Below are 24691 nucleotides of genomic sequence, written 5' to 3'. Positions count from 1 at the left end.
TGGAACTACAAAGAACACTTGCTCTCCTTTTCTATTAAACATTAGGATTTCAGTAGAGTTGGCCAGTAATCTGAACTGGAATCACAGAAAAGAAAATTCTCAGCTGATTTACTAGTTCAGCAAATGTGGTGGCTTGAAGACAGTTGTAATGAATTTTCTCTGTGTAGGATATTGGCTGACAAAAGTCCTGTTAATTTTGAACGTATGAAGACTGTGAGAAGGAGGGAAGTCTAAAAAAGTTGTTGATTCAATTACAAGAACTGTTAATGGACCAGACACTCCCTGATTAAAACAAGATTGATTAAACCATCCCTGTAGTGAAAGTATAATTTAAGATACTAAATTTAGAAAGATACAAAATCCTGTTTCAGAAGATAAAAGAAGAGACATCAGGATTCTTTTTTTTTTTTTTTTACTTTAAATTGTTTCCCCAAATTGTTTTGTTGAAAACAGTAACACACAATGATTTCAAAGGGGGCAGGACTAGGACTTCACCCATTTTCCTGCTTTGCTCCTCATTGATTGAATTTGTTAGAAAAACTGTTTTCAGAGAGTGAATGAAGTAACCCATAAACAGGAAAAACTAGTCTGAAACTCTGTTAATAACCAACTTATTTTTATTAGAGCAAATACAGTTGTGAAAACTGTACATTGTACATTTTGGGTCAAGAACTATAAATAGAGAAACTCAGAGATAAAGAGTTCATTCTTTGACAGCAAGAAACTTTAAATAGACAAAATGACATTATTAAGTACATTGGCAGGCTTCATTGTGCTGTCCAAAATGTAGTGTACAGTATAACAACCAATTATAAATAGCCTTTCATGTAAAATACAGCTGTGCACATTTTAGAAAAATACCAACAATTTGTTTGAGCTTTGTTTTAAAAAAGCTTATAAATCATACATATTTATAAATGGTACTAACATGCTTACTTAAATTTATAAACATTTTCATAAGCTTCGTTACCCATTATTTCCAGAGCATAAAGTATTTTAAATAAACATTTAATAGGAATATGTCAGTTACAAAATTACCTCTCCAGGTAAGGAGACGGGGTGATTTCACTGTTGGATGGAACATTTTGTCCATTATGTCAAGGCTTACACAGTAACTTTTAAAATTTTGCTCTTACTTAAAAATTATTTTCCTAAATTTAAAACACAATTTCTTTTTGTTAAAAATAAATATACAAGTTTTATTTTCATTTGCTCTCTTTCTGCTTTCTTCTTTATCCACACTGGTCAAAACACAGGATTCTCAACATACTTCTGTAAAAAACACCACGGTGTTACTGCCCTGCTTGGAGCTGCTTCGCTGCACAACGTTCAGTCCATACCTACGTTACTTTAATATGCTGCATCAAAAGATAGCTAATGTACTTTGTAAGAATGTCGCCCATTAAACCATGCAAACACTTAGAAAGTTTACAAACAGGTTCAAAACCTAAATTGTATGAAAGATTTTCTAATAGAGATAAAATAAACCATAATACAAGCCCTTTGCTTTTTGCAGCTTTAACTTAAAACGTTTACTTTCCAAATGATCACACCACATATTTTCAGTAAAATAAGCATGCTTTTGATTAATATAGGGTACAATAATTACAGTATAGTGGCACATAAAAAGAAACATGATCACATCATTTCAACAAAGGGCTGTGAAACTACTTAAGACAAACTTTCAAAATGAAAAATTTTGAGGCTTTTTTAATGCTGAGGTAAAATTATAAATGGACTTTAAAGACACTGAAGGCATCGAATCGATAAACAACCACTTAACATTTCTAAATGCTCTACCTGAATGTATTCAACACAAATCTAGTATTTTAAAATTACGATAATTTATTACGAGCAGTAGTTGAACTGTTATTGGCATTAATGTGCACTTGGCCAGGATTTTATGTTAACCGCTGGCAAAATACCTCAGTGTCAAAACATTATAATTCAATTCACCAATTACCACAGCACCAGAGTTCGGAAAAAAAAAAAAAAGAAAGGAAAAAAAAATGAGAAAACTCAACATGCAAACCCTGTACCTTATCTCCCTTGGCTTATTCTGATATTCTACCTCCTGTTTCGAATGTGCTGATATCATCTTAAGATTCTTGTTCTTTTATTATGACAAATTTTGCTTGCTATCGGCATAAGCATTTGAGCACTTTTAGGAAGATACCAACATCTTTAAATTTTGCAGTCATGGTATATTACTTACTAAACCTTAAATCGCAACAACTCTTCAGGTTTAGGGAAATGAATTTAAGAACTGTATCTTTGCATTAGAGAAAGAGATTTCATTTTCTGCTTCTGCTGCGAGGCAGAACCGGTAGGTTTCTCCAGGTTGGACTAGACAGTGTGTTATGGCTATACATCAAACTTCATAAACAACGAATGAACAGAGTCATGCACAGGCAAATGAAATTCGATCTCCTTGAACACTGCAGGAGATGTTAAAAGCAGCGGGTAATGGAATAAGACTGGTGACTGATGCTGCTAACTATTTCTTCTAATGAGATAGGAGTGAACACTGGAATCACTTCCACAGCAACAGAATCCTCTGACCACATTCCTCTGGCAGTCGTTTTCCCATCTCCCCACTAAAAACATCAGACGGTAAAATAGTAAGGCAGCTGTTAGCTTCCATCAACAAAAAGTGCAGCTCCGTACATTTCCAGTTTAGTCACACTCTGCTGGAACAGATGGAGAAGCCAACGCACTTCACTGGTGGGGCTGCTTCAGCAGATTATTTTGTTTGTTTTCCAACATGGCTGCTCGCTTCAGCTTTCAGAAGACCCCAAAGCCACGAGCCATCGGCAGAGAAACTGATCTCGGCCCCTGGCTGAATTTTCCAAGTTTCATCTCTCTTGCGTCCCATCCCAATTCCAAGCCTCCTTCCCTGTGTCTGAGTCTGACAGGTGCCATTTAAAAGGCTGATGACACAACTGCAGAGAACTGTGGGCTAACACCACTAGTTGTCATGACTTCACTGAAGGGTCAAAACAGTTACATTATTAAATAACTATGTTGAATCACATTCAGGCATAGCTAAAATTAAAGTGAGGAACATTAAAAGGATGCAAAGAAATTAAAACTTTATCATTTGAGGTGGGGTGGATATGGTGATTTTATATGAAAACAAGACCTTTCTTACCTTTCCTAATTCCAATCAAGTTAGAAAATGGACAAAAAGAATGGCTAAACCAATATTCAACAGCATAACCAGGGCGATCATGACTGAGTTAGGGCCCTGAAAATAAAATAAAGATATCAGAATTAATGCAACCTTCCACATAGTGCACAGCAATGCACGTGACTTGACTTTATAATTTCTACCTATTTTGACCTTGCTGTGAAAGTTTACCTAAATATTAAAGATACAGACTCTGCTGCTGAAACACGGGCACAACCTGTCGCACTCAGGTAGGCTAAATATCATCTGTTTGAAAATGAGCTGGATAAATACAGGAGAGAGTATATTATTACACTGTTCTTAATCACACTGAGATTAAACCACCTGACAAATATGACTGCGTAAACAAATGAAAACAAACCCATCAACACAAACCCAATATCAGCCTAAAATAAAGCAAAACAAAGAATTTGAACTACTTTAGGAAAGCTAGAGTGCTGCTCTTTATCCCTACAGAAGGTTCCGACTCTCATTCCAAGACATTTGAAAACAGATGTGACAATGTGCTTTACGAGAAGAATACCCTTTTTTTTGGATAAAAAGTTCCTTATCATTGCACTAACATACCTAGCAATGCTTCCATTATTGATTAAAAACCAACTTTATATCTGCAAAATTAAACTTGTTTCGATTTACTCTGACACTTATCTTAGAGACCCGTGTACTGAAGAACTGAAAAGTCAAAATACTCTTTCCCTTCCTAGTTAGAGCTAAATTTGGTTAGAAAATTTAATCATTACATAATCTTAGTCTTTCTGCAAAGCCAGAGAACAAAGATTTCAATTGTTTTCAGCAATTCTGGATATTTTTTTTAAACATAGGTGCTTTCTAATGAGCAACTTGAAATTATGTCCTGAACAGATGGAAATTCTCAATTTTTCTCTTCTCCTCGTAGCATATTTGGTTTACTACAACATATTTTCACAAAGATTTGCATACGCTTAAAATATAAGGTTGCACGTTTACTGTCAGTAGAAACAGAAAAACCCTTCAATCAGACAATACTTCCCTAAATAACAAAAAAAACCCACCAAAAAATCGCTGCAGAAAACTATCTTTCAAGCTCCATAAGGGTCACTGGCTTGCATAATAAGGTATATATTCCATTAGAAATGACATAATTTTTTTCACTTTCCACGAGGCACGCCTTGCAGAAGTTAATTACGCTTCATGACAATGCTAACATTAGCTGTATAATTTCTAGAATGCTAAGGTGTAAGAACTTGCTATTATTAATCTGCTGCAGCAGTGTACCTGGGAAGCTATTGAATAGCGCTTGTGTCATTATTGTATCACATGCTCTCATCCTGAAACAGTCTCATTAAACACTTTCTACCAGAACAGTCCTTTACACAGTAGTTCAGATGGCAGGCCAGATGTGAACTGCTACCTTCTTGAGTAAGTCACAAAATATGTTATGCCAAGTACCCCTTAAATCTCTGGGAAGTCTAAACCCAGTCAGCACCTCAGTCATAAGGGCCATAAAGTTCCCTTTGCTCCTATTCAGAGGTACTTTGTTCACAGGCTGAGGAATTAGACGTTCAAGTTCAAACCATGATCGCGACTATCAGGATGCTAGGTTACATGTTACCATAGCGGTAACGGTATTGGCAGCCACCTTCACATTTTACTTAATGGCAGAATGTCTAAAATATTCACTAGGAAACAGAGGACTAGATTTAAGGTCACCTTAGTGAAAGGGATTTTGATTAACAAGTTCCCACTTACCAGTGGTATGTTTTAACCATCGGGTCACAGAACAGAAGTGGAACCATGTTCCTTCCTTCTTACTGGAAATGAGCCACTATGTGCCAAAGAATATGAGACACTTGGTGACAGAGAACCGGCACAAAAGGAAAGTATGACTTCGGATATGGTTACGTTTCTGACCAGAGCACTGTAAACAACCTCCCTGTAGTGGTGCATAACTCAAGGTTAATGTTTTGTTTCCCTTTCTGGCGTGGACAAAATTGTGCTAGCTTGGGTTCTGTGCTTTTCTACTGCCAAGGAAATCCAAGCTCCCATCAGGATTCCCACCAAATGCATTTGGCAGTTGTGAGATTTATGCATGAAAGCCATATTGGAAGACTTGGAGCAATAAAACAGGTTTATTTGAAACAACAGCTACTTTGAGAATATCTCAGTTTTGCTGTCTTGGAAAGTCAGTGTTAACACCCTTAGAGTGAATCTTCCATTTGATGACTTCTTTTGCAAAATAATCCCTTGAATCTCATGACAAACAAGAATAGTACATACGTGCTAATGTTATATAGTTCTCTACAGAAAGTGCAATTACAATATTAATCTCCACTAAGATTTGGATTCAGCATCTTTCTCTCTGGTGCTGAGGCACTGGAAGAGGTTGCCCAGAGAAGTTGTGGATGCCCCATCCCTGGAAGTGTTCAAAGTCAGGTTGAGCAAGCTGATCTAGTGGAAGGTGTCCCTGCCCATGGCAGGGGGGATGGACTAGATGATCTTAAATGTCCCTTCCCACCCAAACCATTCTATGGTTCTATGAGTCTAACTGGGACTCCTGGTGTGACCAAAATCAGGTCAATAGTTCCTTTATAGTTTGGGATCCCACCACAAGATTTTACAGTTACGCTGCACCAGAAATTGCAAAGAACTATGAAGGAGTTCATTGCCTAATATCATTTGGGATTTGGCTGTCTAATACTTCGATATTTGAAAATAAGATCCTAGGAAAACAAGTTGAAAAATTTGGACTTACGAGGACTTCACAGGAGCCAGGAACTCATTCATTACCTGAAATATATTCTGAAACAGCATCCTGGTAGCTGCAGGACAGCTTTTGGCTGAATGGCAAGTTGGGACTGCAGCTCAAACAGCAACTTGGTATCATCAGCCAGACTCTTAAAGAATTAGGCTTGGTGGAGGGGAGGGGATTCTCTACTGACATGTTGGTCAGTCAGATTAGGTATAACAATGTCACCACAACATTAGAGAAATTAGGCTAAAAACCCTAGGGGCTATGGTCTGAATCAAGAGATCTCGTCTACAAAGACAGAAAAAAGTGACACCTTAAGAACTGGGTTGCTGATTTTATATGAAGATCAAAGAAAAATGTTATTTGTTTATGATAATAAGCCTGTGTTTTATACAACAAAGTAAATACCATTTCCTTTGGCCTGCTATGTGCATTTTGTTTCCTCTTCTGATAACTGCAACTTTCAGCCCAAAGCAGAATTTCCTGATACACTAAAAAATGATCAAACAATATTTGTGGAGCACGTGGTTATTATGCAATAAACTACTACCAGTTTTGTAGGCACCTATGAAATGCTTATTTAATGCTTTAAGACGAATACCATAAATAAGACTTTAGTGTCCTGCAAGGGCTTAAAATAGCAAAAGCCAAAATTAGTCTGAACAGTTCAAGAGTGATTAGAACAGGTGCACTAAAGAAGCTGCAGCAGAAAAGCTCCAGTCCTGCTTGAAAACTGCCCTTTCAGCTTCTAGTAAGTCAGACACTTATGTAGTTAAAAATATAACTATATGATTAGTTTTCATTTGGGGAGAGAAGAAAGTCGTTTTCCTAAAGGGTAGTGCCAGGAAGTATTAAGACTAGTCTTGTAGTCCCATTGCATTAGGAATGTCTATTAAATATAGCAAAAAGTTCTTGCTCAGAGTTTTTTTTAAGATCAGGCAAAATAGTGATCTATTTTTTCTAACATCATGGTAGTTATATCCCTTACTGACTGGATATTACGGGAACAAAGGGATGAGAGTAAAACACACTGGGTAACATTCACCAAAATGCAATCATTTCAGATACAGGCAAAAACCAGGCGAAACACTCTGTGTGGCTTAAAAATCCTTATCAAGAAAACCAAAAAATGATGATAGAGTAGAACATTTGTGCCTGGGCTTGTACCTGACCTAGGAAAACACATGTCAAGCAAATCAAATGTGTATTCATGAACTAGGGTGTAATGGTACTTTTTGCAATTTAATTCTACTTTTTACCCGAATCCAAGGCAATCTCAAATCAGCTCACATTCAAGGTGGGCTCGGAGTACGCAGGCTCATACTGGGGCTGGAGGCTGCTAACGAGCAATTAGAAACAACAGTACTGGTTTGTGGTCAAGTGTCTCTGTGCACACTTCACACTGTGATAAACACAAGATAATTTGAAGGTGCCGAATGCTCAGTGAAAAAAACAGGATTGACCTCTCACTAGAGTAAATGTCTGCAAACAGGCAGCTATTTTGGAGCAGCTGATGAACAGTGACTTTGCCATAGTGTTTTAGGCATGCTTTTGCCTTGATAAAACTATGACAGAGTCCTATGGTTCTGAAATTATTCTAAACTTCCATTTTTGAACATCAGAAAATATGTATACACAGAAACACATTTATACTTGATGTGCAGTGTGCTGATATTTTTCAAGTCTAATGCCAGAAACAGGGATACCTAGAGAATCAATACTGTTCCTGTAACTAACTTATTGAAGAGATGATAATCAGCGACGTTCTTAAGGATGTAACAGATTCAAAGCAAATATGAAATAGTAATTTTATTATTAAAACAGCTACTGCAGACTTCTCTGTAAATAAGGTTGTTTAAAGTTCTTAATCCAAATTAAAGTTTATGTTTCATTCAGATGTGGGAAGTGGCTTTGATTTAGATACAGGAAAGGAAGAACTGAAAAATCTTACATCCTCTGTGTTCTTAATGCTTTCTCACTGAAAACCTGGAAAAAGCATAGCACAGATCTATGCAGCACTTTCGGATAAACTAATGAAAAGTGCTCCATAAATGTTATAGACTCATTTTGTATCCCCAAACCATGTTTCCTCATTATCTTTTAATGAGAGTGGGAGTTTCTTTTCTCTTTATATTTCTTAACAAATATATTTTTAAACTTTTTGGAGGATCTAAAGCAGACTTACTTTGAAACCACAACAAAATCATTTGTCAGGATGACAACTGCAATGACTGATTAAAAAAAAAAAAAAAACAAACAAACAAAACAAACCACAACCCATTGCAGCCCTAGAATTCTGAAGTCTCTCAACATTCATAAGTGTTCGGGATAAAGAGGAGTACACTAATCTGACTTCTCAGTAACTGTGCACTTTTAGGTTAGTCACTGTGTAACACCAGCACACTGGTCCAGAAACACTGCAAAACCAGCTACTGTTTTTCTGAAGCTGACAGGTGATACTGAAAATTAAAAAGAAAGGCTTCCAGGCAGCATTAACAGTCATTCTGTACTATGTCTTTCCTTCAGTTTGCTAGGCCAGTAGGCTACTCCTTTCTGCTTTAATTGCCTTAGGATTTTAACTCATTTCAACATTTTAAAGAAGTGAGCACATCAGAAATTTATAAGGCCAAATACAGAGACACATATGGAAGACATCTTTGTAAAAAATACATACATCTACATATATCTTAAACCACCATTATATTAAAAATGGGTTCCTAAACTCTGATCTCCTTCTTTCCTGAAATGCTGATAATAAGAATAATGCAATCAGTGTGCTCCAAATGAAGCAGAGGGATAGTCCCCGGTTGATCTGTAATATCAATGAACAAAGAGTAGCTAATGTACAATATCTTGTCACTCTTCCACCTCTCCTGGTAACAGGCTATATGTTCACAATCCTTATACTGATTATTCTAGAAGGTCAATAAACTGCTGTTTAGTTGCCCTACTTAGTTTCTTAAAATGAAGACTCCCTCAGCTCCAAAACATTATTTGATTTGGATAGAACGTAGGAAAAATAAGGAGTATTTCTAGCCACTTATTTTCACTAGAGCTGAACAAAAAAAAATCAATTCAAGCTAAAATTCTGTGCAAGCTCACTCAACATTTACAAGGCTGACAGCTTGGTGTTACCCTACATAGGAGTCATATCTGTGAGACTTGAAAGGTTAAAGGGCTGATATCAGCTGTAATACAGCTTTGCAGATTACAAAACACTACGAACATCTACTTTGATCCGCACAAAATAGAATATAAGCTTTCTGCTGAACTAGAGGATATCATCTGGGCAAAATGCTCATTATCAAACTATTCAGTGATGGCTCCAAAAACTCAGCACCTGAAAACTGACGTAACATTTAATTAATATCATCAAAAGCAACTTCAAACAAGACTTTCATCAAAATCTGTCCAGCTGTTTGATCTTCTTACACATTTGTGTGTTAGCCTGGGAAAATACTTTATAAAGTGTACTTACGGAAAGTGATTTGATGTGTCAGATTTTTTTGCCTTGAATCTTTCATTGTAAGACATGTTTTAATCATTCCTGCAGCTCTTCATGGGACTTTCCCTTAAGGTTTTTTTCATTTTAAATCCCTGATTTAGGGACTCTGTGTTTTATTCCAGAAGTGGTTGCACCAGTGCCAAAACCAGATAAAACAGACTCCCATGTACTCTTGCTTAATCTTTCCTGTTGATAAATCTAAGGATTATATTAACATCTCTGAACAACAGCAGCAGACTGTGAGCTCATGCTCAGTTGTCTCTCTTGTTCCTGATCCACCAACCTTTTCCAGTTCTGATCCTGCATGGCCAGGCTCTGTAAACTGTCTCTCAATACATGAACTTACATTTTGCTGTGCTGCACGAGGATAATTACACTTGCATCTTTCTTAGCAGGTGATTTGCATCAGCTTGTATCAGTGATCCATCGTCTTCATTATTTATCAGTTCACTGATCTGTGTGTCTTCTGTAAACTTTATGGGTAATGATTTATGGGTCCTCTCTCATATGATTAATAAGAATGGTCATGAACTAGAGCAGTAGAATTAATCCAAGAATGATCTCACCAGAATAATACCAAATTAGTAATGTTTTCCAAATTATTTTTTGAGAAAAAACAGTCAGCTTTTTAAAAAAATATTTTAATGCCTTTACTCTGGCTTCCTTGTCAGAATAAATAACTATGTAAAAGCAAACCAAGTGACCTTCTTGATTGAGAATATGATTGCTCTGTCACACCTCAAGATGTTAAGCCTGTTTGACAACATCTTCTACAATTCATGTTGAGTGGAAATTCTTACACCTCTTTATTTTTAAATTCTTCATTAATGAAGTCTGGTGTGTTATTCAACTGTTTTGCCTGAGATCAGTGCTAGGCTATCTGGATCTCATTAAATAGGTCATTCTGTTTATCCCATCTGAATAATGACACAGTGGGTTTTTTTTGGTTTTGTATTTGTGTGTGTGTTTTGTGTGTTTTTTGTGAGTTTTTTTTTTCTTTTTTTTTTTTTCCTGTTCCTACTAGGGTACCAAAAATGTTTCACAGAAACAATGCTTATAAAAAACCCAAAAGAAATAGTATGACAATTATTTAGAGCTCTTCATTCACTAAAGGTTAACTTTAGGATCTACAGCTAACATCTTCCTGAATTTCTCTTGGCCCAGAAATAATTTTATCATACTCAGAGATTCTGAATTCCATAACCTGGCTTTTTCTTCTAACATGGAATAGAAATGCTATTAGTCATCTCTTCTTTACTGCATAACTATTGATAGTTCTATTATTTCTAAATAATAATGAGATTCAGATTCACAGTGATCTGAATGTATAGTTTTAAAACTCCTCCATTTCCTGACGAAGAAGAAATTCAACTTTTCATGTTGCTCTGAAATGCAAGCATTGTTAGAAGTTTGCATTTTAAAACAGTCTATATTTTGATGCAAAATTCCCTGGTTTTAGAGCCTACAATCAAGACAGAGAAGACAATGAAAATGGAGATGGTCTGGACTGGGTCAGACCACAGGCCAGCATCCTGTCTCCAACAGTTGTCAAAAGTAGATGTTTGGGAAAGAGAAGAACTCCCGGTACTGCCCAATTATGCACGGAAGTACCAGGAAGACTGTTTTGTGTGTGTGGAAAAAGATACATGTACATCTGCAAATATGTATCTATATTCACACAAAACACATATATACATACTCATTGTAACTTCTGTATTTATGGATGCAATAGGGCTTCATGTTTCAAACTTCTGTCAGTATCTGTCTATCAAGTACCCCCTCCTAGTTTTCAAAAAGGATAACACAAAAGACTGGAGTATTTGTTCCTCACTCCAGTCTGGTGTAGTGGGTTCTGGCTAGCAGACTGTATCCAGATGAAGATTTGACAGAAGCAAGCTTTGCCTGTTCTTAGGTTGCAAAGCTCAGCACTAGGAGCATATGGGCAGTGAAAGTGAAAAGGTTTCTTGCGGTACTCACCGAGCTGTTTCCTACTTCTTTTTCCACTGCTGAATGTGACTCGTTATTAGCTGGGTTCTTTGGTGCAGTAAATTCCGCTTTCTTAATTTTTGTGTCAGGTTTGTTTTCTTTGGCATCTGGCTTACCCCCAGATCTAGCAGGACTTGGCTTCTGTGAGGGTGGTATCTGTGCAAGTGTTGATGGTGATGGGTTGACATATTCATCTTCTTCCCTGAGCTCCTGTGGAAGCACTGGTGGATTCACTTTTACATAATAACCATGGTAGTGATCATGCAGCTCCCCATTCTCTCTGCTGATGGGATTGTGATGGGCCGAAGACTTTGGCTGGTGTTTCACAGCTACATCCTCCTTCATTGGTGCTTTTGAAAACAAAGGCTTGTTGATTGTGGGTGTTATATTCTCAGTGGCTGAAAGCTTTTTTTCTTGATTGAGTCTTGCCCCAGAAGTGTAGGTTTGCCTTTTCAGTTGTTTTGAAGGAGAAGACTCAGAAGAAAGAGGAGGACTATGCCTTGGACTTGTCTCTGGTGTCCTAGGGGGTGTAGTACCTTTTCGATAAAAGTGAGGTGACTCTTTTGGGGTAGGTGGTTTTTCCTGAACTTTTTCTTCAGATTTTTCTTTCACCTCCATTCCTTCTTGAAATTTTTGTTTGATATAATCAGGGCCTGAAAAATAGTGTAATAGAAATATTATGATTAAAACAAAACCAAGACTTCACAGTAAAACTATTGCATTGGGATGTCTGACCAGAGCGCCTTGCTAAAATGCTGGCAGGGATAGGTGTTACCAAAAATTCACTGACATCCATAACGATTTACTCTAAATCACTCAGTGGTTGAAGTTACTGTATTTTTTGGTAATTGTTGGGACTACTTGCTGATTTGTTTAAGTCACTTTACAACTTCAGCTTTGTAAAGGGTCATAGGACACAGAATATCTCTGAGTGAAGTCTGAGGGACTAAAGACTGGCTTACCTTACATATTTATCATTCTTTCTTTTTCTAAGAGGCATGTTTTGCTTAATTACCCTAATCTATTTAACTTATATCCTCATGACCATAGTATCTTTTTTATCACAGAAGTATATAACAGTCAGAATGAGACATCTCTTCTGCCCTTCTAACCTATGGGAAATAGGGCCTGAATAATGTTTTTTCCCTTTGTGCACATGTTAGCTTGTCTTATACAAATATATACGTGCCTTGAACTCTCACACGCTGATTTTGTCTTGCCATATGAAAACACAGGTTAACCAATTTAGTTGGTAACACACTTCTGCTTAGAAGTTAGGAAGACAAGTCCCTAGGGAAACACTTACAGAACAGCCAACAAGAAGAATACCCTTCTCTCAAATCCCAGGTAAACACACCTGATCACATTAACCACTAGGACTCACTTATCAAGGTGAATTTCTATGCAGCTGTGTTATATAAAGACAAGCTGGCTGAGATGCTTTGCTCCAGGTTTTGGTTGTCTGATTTAACAGTTAATACTAAGACTTGAGCAAACCCTCTGTTGAAGAAACAAAATTGCTGTAAATCTGTCTGTATTGTGGGCAGAGTTTTCTATTTTTCTTCCTGGAGGCCACATCCCAGATTCCAGGATCAGGTCCTGTAAGAAGTCAGAAGCTGGGGAGCTCTGTTAACAAAAAACTACAATGATCTTTCTGTATGTTCAGCAATGGCTTCTGCCAAATAAATTGCAACTGTTTCTCCACTTCTATCTTTGCTAGAACTGCTGCTTTCCTTTGATTTTTTTTTTCTTCTGTGAGGCTTATCTGTGTTCTATGTCATAGAGAAATTCTGTGCACAGAGAAGGTCTGCAAACATTTTTCTGCTTTCGAGTTTATAACAGGCGCTAGCTATGTTAAGCAGATACAGTCTTTTTACAGATGCCAGAAGAATATGCATCACTACACAGTGCTGAGATGAGAGGAAGGAAGGAAGGAAGGAAGAACAGCATGAAGTTTTTGGAAGTTACTGAGTCATCTGGTAAGTAAGCATTGCTGAGGAGAATTTCTTGGCATGAAATCTCCTTTGAGCAGTAGAATGACAATGTTTTTGGTATCTCTGAAAACCAGAGGTGGAAACAGGGAGTTCTTGAGAAAGAAGGCTGGACATTAGACAAGTCAGGATTTGTTCTCAATGACATTTGAGGAGGAAGCTTTGAGAAGTTAAGCATGCACAGAGGGAGAAGACTAGAGACTTGGTTCTTATGGCTTTTTATAATCTTCCTGGTAAAAGGGAAAGTTAGCACAACACAAACTAAAAGTTGCCATCTATAAAGTTACAGTTACAATGACCATTCATGAAATTATCTGTCATGTAGGGGATTTCCTTCCTTCTTTGCTGAGATGCATAAGGTAATGCTAAGGTTTTTAAAATGCATAAGCTTTGGTTTTCTTCTCTTTTGACGTGGAATATAATTAGAAACATAAAGGGAAGAGGATGGCTAAAGGAGCTCTGCCTAATGCTTAAGCCCAAGCCACAGAGCTGTCAAATTGCAATGATTATTTATTATGGACACATCTACATTCACATTAGCTTGCTCCTTATGACTGCTGTGGTGAGAGCATCCCAATTGGAATACCCTCTCTTCAGCCTTACAATGGTGCTCAAATGGCACCTGTTCTGCTCGTGACCTATCTAGAAAATTCATGTCCTGTGACAACTCTTCACTGCCCACCATACATAAAGATATGACTTTTCCTAATACCCGACAGCACTTGATGGACTGCAGGCACTTTCATAAGGAACACATCTGTGCCTCAGATGTCATCCCTGTCCACTGTCTTCTTTGATCCATGAAAAGCCTCCCAAGGCCGACCAGAGGGATTCTCACTCTTCCCAAGAACTCCAAACTGTGTTGGAATTTCTGAGATAAGAAGGGAGTCAGGTCTTGGCTGCCCATGTCTCCACAAGAGATTGGTACAGTTAAAACCAAAAAAACTTAAACCAAAACAAAAATGCCATCTTTAACTGAAGGCCTCCAAAGATGTTAACTGTCTACACGCTAACAATTTTGTATTTTTACTGGGTATGTGGCAATGTTTCATGCCAGGTGACACGGAGCCCCACCAGAGAAGGCTGTAGCCATCTGCATCCAAGTCTGAGGATGTCTGACCAGCCACTCAACAATTGGCTTTACATAACACAGCAGCCCTCCCTCTCACCCCTCAGTACCTCGCATATGGCTATTAGAGATACATCCCTTGCCTCCAGCCTTGCCAGGCAAATCTTTCCAACACTCAAATTCTTGGCTTCGTACTGGAGTTAGCTTTGGAGATTGTCCAAGAACTTTTTTTCATGTCTGTTCACTGTATTCAGTACAATCAGCTTATGCACCTGTCTGAACCACTGTCTCCAAACAGCAGGAACACAGTTCCTGCTCTCTTCCAAGGACAAAGAATAGTTGTCAGGACTTACCTTGCCCCCTTCATTAAAGGCATTATCTTACACTACAAACATAGGCAATGGAGTCCTTTTTCTTCAGACATTTCAGCCAAGTGCACTCTACAGCATGAGTTTAAAGGAATCAGGGCCAAGGGAATTTGGAATGGGAGTCACTAACATCTGGTCCTACAAGATTTCTCAGCTGCCTAATCTTAATGAGGAAAAGAATATGCTGTGAGGGTGGGAAGAAGGTACGGTGGGATTATCTGTCTAGGAAATAAAGATAGAATTATGTTCATCGGTTTGCAGTTCAAACAACCAGTGGATATATTCCTAAAAATGATATGTCTGAGTGATAAGGAGAATCTGGTCTGGAAAGCAGAACCAAGAAGTGTTTTCTAAGCAAAGATAAGCTTTCTTGGTGGATGAACCTGGGTGTTTCCTTATGGTGACATGCTGGCCATGCTGCTGCCTGTTAAAAATTGATGCACCTGTGCTGGATGAAGGTCATCATGGGGTGGTTTTGGCTCCCACAGCCATTGTGATGCCAGCGGCTGGATGGCACCATTAAAGTGTGAGTTAGCCAGTATTTGGGGGGAATAGCCTCTGAAAGTCCAAGGACTGAGTGGATGTGTGGGATGTACACATGAAGAGTCTCATATCACCTGCTGTCTGCTTGAACAGCATTTCATTGATGGCTGTGGGGTGGGCGAAGCTTTGGTTTGCTGGCAGACTCATAGTTTTTCTAAATCTAGAATTTCTTGTGGAGTTCTTGTGTAATGTGTCCTTCCTCCTGGAAGGGCTCCAGTAAGCGACGTGACAGCATGGCCAGCCCTGTAAATGAAAAAAGAAGGGTGCCCTGGTTCTGCCACAGCATTTTTAGAGCGGTGACAGCCACATGTTTCCCCTATGGCCTAGGGACGTGTATGTATTGGCGCCATGGGGCTGTCTCAGGATTGTGGCTCAAGCAGTGTCAGAAAAGGCCATCTTGCAGGACAGGGTAAAAGCAGCCAGTGTTTCTCAAGAAGGCTAATAAGAGACTTTGTGCCTTATCAGCTCGGGATGAAATCTGAAGCTTGAGAGGGATTGCAGAATGCACCTAGGGTAGTGAGGAAAAAGGTTTGGATATGTATTTATAATATACAAGAATATAGACAAGATTCAGGTCATACTCCGGCCTATTCCACCTAACCACTTTCACTGATTTAGGCCTCTTTGCAAAAGAGAAAAAAACAGGATATGGGAAAGACGTGGAGCTGAAAGAGGATGAGTTCAGGAGGTCCCAAAGGCCCTAGGATTCCTTACAGTAGAGCTGGTGATCCTTCAAGGAGCAATTCTGAATTCCATAGTCAGTATGCATAACTGAGAAACCTTCCATAAATCTCATTTCCACAGTTTAATGAGCTTTTGCCTCATATTAGTAAAAGGATTTTTATATTCTCAAAATCCTTAATACATCTTGTAACTGGTAAAAAGGACTTCTAGTAACGTATCAATGAAACAAATAAATCTTGATGTTTTGTGGCAGGACTGCAGGACAACGTATTTTCAAGCAATCCAAGAACACTTCTGTAGTTTTCTAATACTATAGAGTAGTTAGTAATTTCAAGAATTAAATGAATTAAAATAATGTTGAATTAAAAATAGTACTGTGTAAACTGAAATACAGTGTATTCTAGAACATTCTAGTTCTGTGTAGCACTGTTTTATTTATGAGTTAATCCACTGTATCCCAATCATTTGCAACTTCCCATGTACTCCTGTACGACCTTGGTCACATTCAAATGTCTTGGTCCACGTATAATAAACGAAACATGCATGACACTCAGGTTTAAAAGCTTTTCTCTGAACCAAAATTATTTAAGACAGGGAATTCTGTTGATATCAACAACCAGTTTCCACAGGAAACATCTTCACATTGTCAGATGCGTTCCTAATTATAGGGAATGCTGTGGGAAACTCCACTAGGACTCCACTAGAAAATCTGCCCTCTGGGAGCAGCAAAAAAGTTTTGGGAGAGGAGGTTTCTCTGAGCTAACTCTGAGACATGAGGCAATGCAGGTGACAGCTTCTCAATGTAATATGACAGAGGATGCCTAGTCCTGCCGCCGTTGACTCTATGTGACTGAAGTAGGTTCCTATAGGACCCTATAGGTAAGCACAACCTATACGACTCTAGCAGCCTTGTCACCTGGATGTTTCCAGCCCCTGTGGTGAATCGGTACTCCCAGTTGTAAACTGGTTGGCTGCTGCACAAGAGGTGAGGATCCTCCTTCCCCTCCTCCCCCTCCAGTTTGTGAGGGCCCAGCCACAACCTTTAAATCAGTCAAAAGTGATTTGGATGGAAGGCACTGTAATTATATGGCTTGTGCAAAAACGCTAATTTGGGAATTACATGGCATTACCAATGAGACCATGCTTAATTAGGTCATCATAACTTGCAAAACTATATTTAAAACCTAGAGGTTGATGTGTTCTTTACTGTAGAGGCTGGTTTTGTTCTTCAGACATGTCCTCTCTGTTTTTCAGAGGAAAATTAAAAACATGGCAAAACCACCTATTTAATATATTGAAATAGCATTTAGGTTCTTAATCTATGCAATTTTTCCATTAAAATATAATAATAATAGTAATAATAATGAGACGGCTTCTCCTTAAGAAAAAAATCCCCAACTTCAGCAATAGTTTTATAAACATCTTATAATTTTTTCATATTCTTCTTCTATTCTTTTGTCCCCACAGCCTTATCATTTTTACACTTCAGGAAAAGCAAGCATTTAATATTACAATTTTATTAGTCTTTTGAAAGAAAAAAAGATTGCAATGACAGTAATACAGGCTCTAGAATATAATATTTACAGAACATAACATTTAAAGTACTGCTGATGCTGAAATGATGTTATTAAATGTCAAGGTATATTAGAAGTGATTATTAGGTAAGCATGTGCTTATTTCTGCTTTTTAAACTAGAGTAGACATTATGTGATGTAACCTAACTATATTTAGTGCTACATAAGGAGTTAACAAATATACAGTGCTATATAAAGAGTAACCCAGGTAACAAATTACATTATAATTTTGTGATTACAGGAAAATCTGTGTTTCACTTAGATATATTCCACCCATGAAGCAGACACTTCACTCCCTAATTTTGTTTACACATATGCATTGTGAGTCGAAAGACTCAGTCTTTACTGCCAGGTTTACCCATTGTCTGGGGAGTAATGAGGACACAATCAAAGCTATTTGCTCCATCAGGACACTGCAGTCTAAATGCAAACCTTGCAAGATTGGAAGCCCCTTTTTACTAAAATACTGAACATTTCTATAAAAAAGAGAGAATTAGTATTCTGAAGAGTTGACAATCTATAAATACAATAAAAAAGACAGCAAAAAGATTATACCAGTAGCCTGCTTTACAGATGCGGGAGTTAAACTGAAGGGAAATCATGACCCAAAACAAATGCTTCCTCTGAATAATCTTTCTGAATCCAGTGGTCAGTTGTCAATAAAGCACTGTCATGCTTAAAGCTTTGCTAAGGCTTTGGTAAAGTGATAGCCTCAAGTTGCACAGGAAGCCTTTGTCAAATCTAGGAACGGAGTGCTAGTCTTCTGAGTAATCAAAAGCCAACATAGCACTTTGGCCGTAAGTTTGTCACGTATCTTCTTCAAGGTCATCTTCCTGGAGAAGCTGAGAACTGTTCGAATCAGGATTCAAAGATCCAGAGAAGGAAATAGTATATGACAAGGACATTTCTTACTGCGTGTTATATCCTAGTACAAATCCAGGGCACCATACTGGTGAAGCAAAAGTCTTTTGTGTTTAAATGCCCTGTACTAAAAAAGGGAAATATGTAGTTTGGTGTTGGTACTAGAGGTTGCTATTCACTGTTTGAGAAATTAGCCGGTTTTCTATAGTATCACTGTTGCAACAATATCTGTGCTCTCATAATAAGATTTATTTGCTGCTCTGATGATCATTAATACAACTTGGAAAGCCTGGTGATCCATTAAAGGATCAATTCATATAGGATCTTTCCTGCAGGTTGGATTTTGCAGGATAGGACATCTATAATAACTCCTCAGCATTTGGGATGGTAACTGCAGGTGAAGGAAATAGAAATAATCATTTATCAGTCTGCTAAAAGAAATGATTCATGAGTCATTACGAAACTGTAAACAACTATATTCAGTAAATTTTAGAAAGACAGGGTTTTTTATTATTGCTTCATTGTGGAGATGTGTGTAGGGGGAAAGAACTATAATTAATGTCATTAGTACTTCCTCTGTTTTATTCTTATTTTTCTGAAGGTTGTATTGGTAACAGGAGAAAAAAAAGCTCTTACCTGCTAGGCGGCTGGCTTGAATTCAGCCCAAATGAATGGAGGGAGGGCTGGGCAATGTCACGTGTAAAACGTTGATGAATTTAGCAGAGCAGAGCTATGGTTGTGGTTTTAGTAATGTTTGGCAGCCCTGTCTGCCATCTTGGCAGACTGAACTGGGACTAAATGGAACTAGAAATCAAAGGTTTAGGATTATAGCCATAAAAAAATGGATGGGATATAACACAGGGTGCTTAAAGAGGCACAGGGTTCTGAGAGATCATTTCTGCCTGACTTATACATGGTAGTTTAAGAGGTTATCACCCCAGGTGTCTGCAGCATCCTTCTGATAGATACAGTGCCCCAGCAATAGCACATGGAACAGTGCAGCTGCCTCATGGTTGGGCCAACGTGCAGCAAGGTGTGTAAGATTTCTGGCTTCCAGACAGTCAGTGGGCACCTGACTTGATTTGCCAAGTTGGATTTCCCAAGAAAGAAATGCCTTACTCCTAGTGATGCACATATATGTTTCTAAATAATTCCTTAATTCAAAATGACATATGTAGGCCCTGTTGCCCTGTTTTTGGCTGCATCTAAAGTTGGTTATGCCAGCTGGAATAATGGCTCTCCTTAACTGCACTTGAGAATGCTTTACGGAAAAAAATAGCGCATTTGCTAAAGTTTAAAATAAAGCTTGTCACAGAAGAGAGAGAAGAATTGAAATGGATGGGATTGTTGACACTGCCTGTTGAGACTTACAAGATGCCTGCTTTAACTTTCAGCCTCTGATGGCAACTGCATTTTGGTGATGTCTGATCAACATTTTAAATGCTAGTAAGCAGCTTCCCTAGCAAGGAACAAATCAAAAATCTTGCCTGGATTAATTTTTAAGTTCCATTTGGCTGCCTTACAATACTTATTTTTGCTTGGACTTACTACCAGTAACATGGAAGTACCATGGCTGCATAGGAAAGCAAACTATAAGGTGGGTTGGACTAGATGATCTCCAGAGGTCACTTCCAACCTCAGCCATTCTGTGATTCTGTGTAAAAGTGAGGGATAAGACTGCATGCTTTGCATAATCAAAAAAACATCCTGAAATACACGGTGTTTCAAAAAGATGGACCCAATGTCACTAGTTACAGTGATTTCAAATTGGGTCCATCTTTTTGAAACACCCTCTATAATGTTTACTATTTGGAATTATTTCTTTCTTGATCTTTCTTTCATCTTTCTTGATTCACTTTCACTACCAACTCTGCATTTTCTCCTCCTCCCCCCTTGGAAATACATTTACTTTGCTGAAGTTTCTCCAGCTTAGACTTCTGGGGCTCTCAAGCTGTTGTTAACATTGCTGTTTATGCAAGTACTACTCCTGGTAGCCTTTCCTCTCCTACTGCACTGGAGGCAACACTGAAACTACCATGTGCCAACAGTTTCTCACCCATTAGATCCATGAACATCATGGAGAATGATGCCTACATGTATTTATTTTATGGAGTTGTTGTGATTTGACCTGGCAGCCTGCTGTTCTTCAAACCATGTCCTACCAACATGACCTAAAAATATAATACAATATCATATTTTGTGCTATCTTTATGTTATTGCCATAATCTGACAAAGTCACATATTCATTCAGCGATGCAGAAGTCAGAATATGCAAATCTTTCACCTAGAAATAACTTTAAAGGTAGAATCAGTGAATGCAAGAAGGTTTTCATGCAGTCTTAAATGCAACCTTCTATTCTTGCTAAGTAGAGATAAACACCTATAACAGGCAATCACTGGTGGAAATTGCTTACTAAGTGTCTTGTGTAGAAGAACCCCAGACAAATCTTTGTGTTTCAGCTGCTTTCTTTATCTTTGCTCAGAAAGCAGTTTTGTGCAGGATCACAAACAATTTCCAAGTAGTTTTGCTACAATACCCACCTACCATCTCTAAAATATCTGCCAGTGCTTTATTTTCCTGGTTTTGACATCAATGAAAATGACAGGGCCTTCTCAAAACCCACATCAAACACTTCCTGTAAGGGACTAGACAAAGATCAAGAGTGCTGAGTTATTTATTTACCAGCCACACATACAGGGACACGCACACACTTTGGCCAAATCCAAGGCTAGTTCTTATGCCTCTATGTTTACCCTGCTCTGCTTTTTACACAGCACAAGAGAGTTATTGGGGTGGCTTGTGAATGGCCTACTTTACTGCTAGTCTCTACATTTCACAGGTATTAGCTGAAAAGTATATGGCATTATGTTATCTCACAATGTTGTAGAAACTTCTTGAAAATACTAAAATATCTACTCAAGCTCATGGACAGAAATTATAACATAAAAGTAAACAGACTTCCACCAAACAATCCAAATCTCACGCAACATCACAAACTCGTCAGTCTAGCAGTAGGATGATAAAACACAGATATTATTAATGCAGTTCCTATCTGTATGAAACCCAGACTGCCTCTTCTCTCCCTTCCTATCAGTCCCTCCAAACCTGAAATAAGCGTTTTTCTATTATTATCACACCTGAATACTTAAACAGTATTTTTCTGTTCCCTGATAAATAGTTAAGGATAAAATGATCCCTAAAAGTAGGATTTTCTTCTTCAAAAGGTTTCTAAATGCATCATTATTGAGCAGACATTTACACACTGAAGGATCTGAAGGCAGGAAAGAATAGACTAATGAATCTCAAAAACTGCCTGCAGTCTGCACTAAATAAGAACAATGTATTTATTCTGACTGTAAATCCAATCTTTGCTCCATTTCTGTGACTGCTTTAGTAGGTGACTAAAGCAGCTGTGACATTTATAAAACAGGGTACAAAATTCACAATTATATCTGCATAGTAGATTGCAGTATGTAGGCCCTTATACTTTTGGATTCATTACCACCAGAAAAAATTAACAGATTTATCCTTCCTGACAAACTGCTCTATGAGTGCTATGCAGCTCTACCACCTCACTGGGATATCAGCTTACAGACACAGAAGTTGCTCAGGACCAGTTGTCTTAATTAAGGCTTTCTTTACTTATCGAACTCTGGTGATAAATTCTAACAGGACTTCAAAATAATTTATAAGATTATGTGGTGTTGGCATACGACTCCTGTATATAGGACAGGATTCATTTTCCCAGGCTACATATAATAATACACACACATTGTATTTAATGTGAAGGCTCCCAGCTTCACATACTATAATCTACATGAATACTTCTGAGTCTGCAGGCTGTTTAGTGTGAGATAACTGAGAAGGTAAGTTTTTAGCTTTTTCACAGAAAATGTAGAGCTTACTTTACCTCAGCTAAGCTGGACTGGAGCATGAGAGAGGCTGAAGCCTAGCATCAATGTATGTTTTACTGCTATTATTAAGAATGGTACATGAACCTCTGATCATGGGAACCTTTTTCTGGAAACTGGGAAAAAAATCCACTGGAAAATTTAGCAAATGTTAACTGCAGCAGTAGTGCTCTTTAAGCTCCTTTATATTTATCATAAAAGATGGGCACAAGTGAAAAGCTGTGATACTGTTCTCATCACAACTGCGTATTCTCTGAAGACATGAATTGTAGACATATATATATATATATATATATAAAAAGAGACTGTTCAGGTGGCATAATAGCTGTCTTTACCCAGAAGAATCACACTGCTTTACATTTATCCGAGCAAGTCCCCATCTTTCTTGTATGATAATGCCTGAAGTTACAAACAATATTTCAAATTCAGCATCACTGGGCTCATGCAGAGAAAGGACCATTACCAGTCTTCTCCATGACGTGCTTCTTCTGTATATGTAGCCTGGAACAGTATCAGCTGCTTCTCCTGCCGTATCCCATTTCACGTGCATGGCTATCATCCTGCTCCATGGGAATTTGGCAACTGACCTCAGCAAAAGCAGGTTCACATCTCATCTCCAACTGGCTGAGTCTGTCAGCCCTTAATGACTTCTCGGAGCACTTCTGAGGAACAAGTCTCTGTCTTCATTTTAAATACTAGGTCTGATAATTCTGAGAACTAGCTTGTATTTGGTGAGCAATCACTGCTGTAAATGGCAGCATTCACAGCTATATGCGGAATGTTACTGAGAACTTTGTTTTCCTCTGTTCCGGATTGTGTTCGCAACATACCACTTCACTATTACCAGCTGATTTAAACACACTGTTCACCATATTATAAAAATATGCAACATAACATCTGTGGTATTTGGCTAGTCATTAGTGAAGACTCAAATAAGATGACTACCAAATTCCTCATAATTTTACTAGCTTTTCTGTTCCTGCTATTTTTCGCTTCCCTTTTTTTTTTTTTTTTTTCCCTTCTCATCAACAACCTCCGGGATTCCAATTGGAATCAGGCAGGAAAGCTATCTAAACACATGTTTTCAAAGCATTATAGATCAGTAACTGTCATGACTTTTCTTTTAGCTAAACAGGAAAATACACTATATTTGATGAAGTTCATGATCAAAACTGAAACTAGCTTGGCAGTCATGTTTTACATTAAAACCAGAATACTTACAGCTCTTAATATACATTGTTCATTGTTCTCTTAGTATATTCTCACCTCTTGCATACAAGTTATATCTCACACCATAACTTTTAACATAAGCATCACAGTTCCCAGTAAGAGACTGGTAATAGGATGTCAAAGCTGTAGCAGATACGTTGTCTCTTGGGCCACACACGACTACGGAGGAAGCAGTAGGTTTTTCTTCCTTGCATTTGATGATCTTTGCACAATTTGATATCCCACACTGAGAACAATTTTAAACAAAATTTCTTATACAAACCAACCCTCAAGCTCCTGGTCCATCTGTCCACATATGCAGGTTTCATAGATATTAGAAAGTACTGAAATTAGAGTAGTTGTTCCGCTGATATGGATCAAACAGCTTCAGATTAAAACTGCATCCACTTCCACAAAAAACTTAAAGCAACCACAAAATCATATGATTTAGAGATTTCAGGAGAAGGAGAAAAACATCATTCATCATTTTCAATACAAGGGTATTGCTCTTTTGTAAATTTAATAACAGTGAAATTTTTTACCAAAGATCTCTAACTTTTGGGTCTTTTAAAATCCTTATTTGTCAAAGAAACAATGTCTTCACTGTTCTTCTTTGAATGCCTTTCCACTCTTCCAAGTAAAAAGAAAAAGCAGACCCTAAGATCTGTACTGAGGGCTTGGGTTCTAGATGTCAGCACTTCTTATGCCTGTGGAATATGTGCCAATAAGGTTCAACACTGGGAAGACATGAAATATATATATGTCACCATATAACTGAAATTACATCTGAATTATTTAGATGGGCAAAGTAACATGGAAATAACTAGACAGTTTTAGACTCCACTGATTCTAGACACAGATTTATTACACATTACTGCTTTACTTAAACTCTGGGTATTTTAAAGGGATTCATCATTATGTGACAGTGATAGACTTCATTTTTTCTACTAATTGCCTTTATCCCCTTGTGTTTGTAGAAAAAACACTTGAAATTATGAACCTGAAAAGATGCAAAAGCAGGAGTAAAATTTACTGCTTTTGAAACACATGGTTTTATGAATTTTCTTGGAG

The 24691-nt window shown here is 37.8% G+C and overlaps 1 protein-coding gene across 4 annotated transcripts in view; it reads right to left on the bottom strand.

The window, feature by feature from the left end:
- Positions 1–599: 599 nt before the first annotated feature.
- JPH1 (junctophilin 1) overlaps positions 600–24691 on the bottom strand; it is an 84210-nt gene continuing 60118 nt past the window's right edge. Inside the window, exons 4-6 of one of the 4 annotated variants that reach the window (XM_082045356.1) lie at positions 11401–12062; positions 3152–3247; positions 600–3045 (exon numbers count right to left, since the gene is read on the bottom strand). In XM_082045356.1, coding sequence (XP_081901482.1) covers positions 3167–3247; positions 11401–12062 — 743 coding nt within the window. In that variant the 3' untranslated portion in view covers positions 600–3045; positions 3152–3166. The remainder of the gene's footprint in view (positions 3046–3151; positions 3248–11400; positions 12063–24691) is intronic. The other 3 variants (XM_082045357.1, XM_082045355.1, XM_082045358.1) reach the window with 3 other exon arrangements.

Source organism: Streptopelia decaocto (genome assembly GCF_964273445.1).
Source record: "Streptopelia decaocto genome assembly, chromosome: 2".
Classification (NCBI taxonomy): domain Eukaryota; kingdom Metazoa; phylum Chordata; class Aves; order Columbiformes; family Columbidae; genus Streptopelia; species Streptopelia decaocto.
The sequence above is the reverse complement of the archived record's forward strand: the minus strand, read 5'-3'. Positions and strand labels throughout refer to the sequence as shown.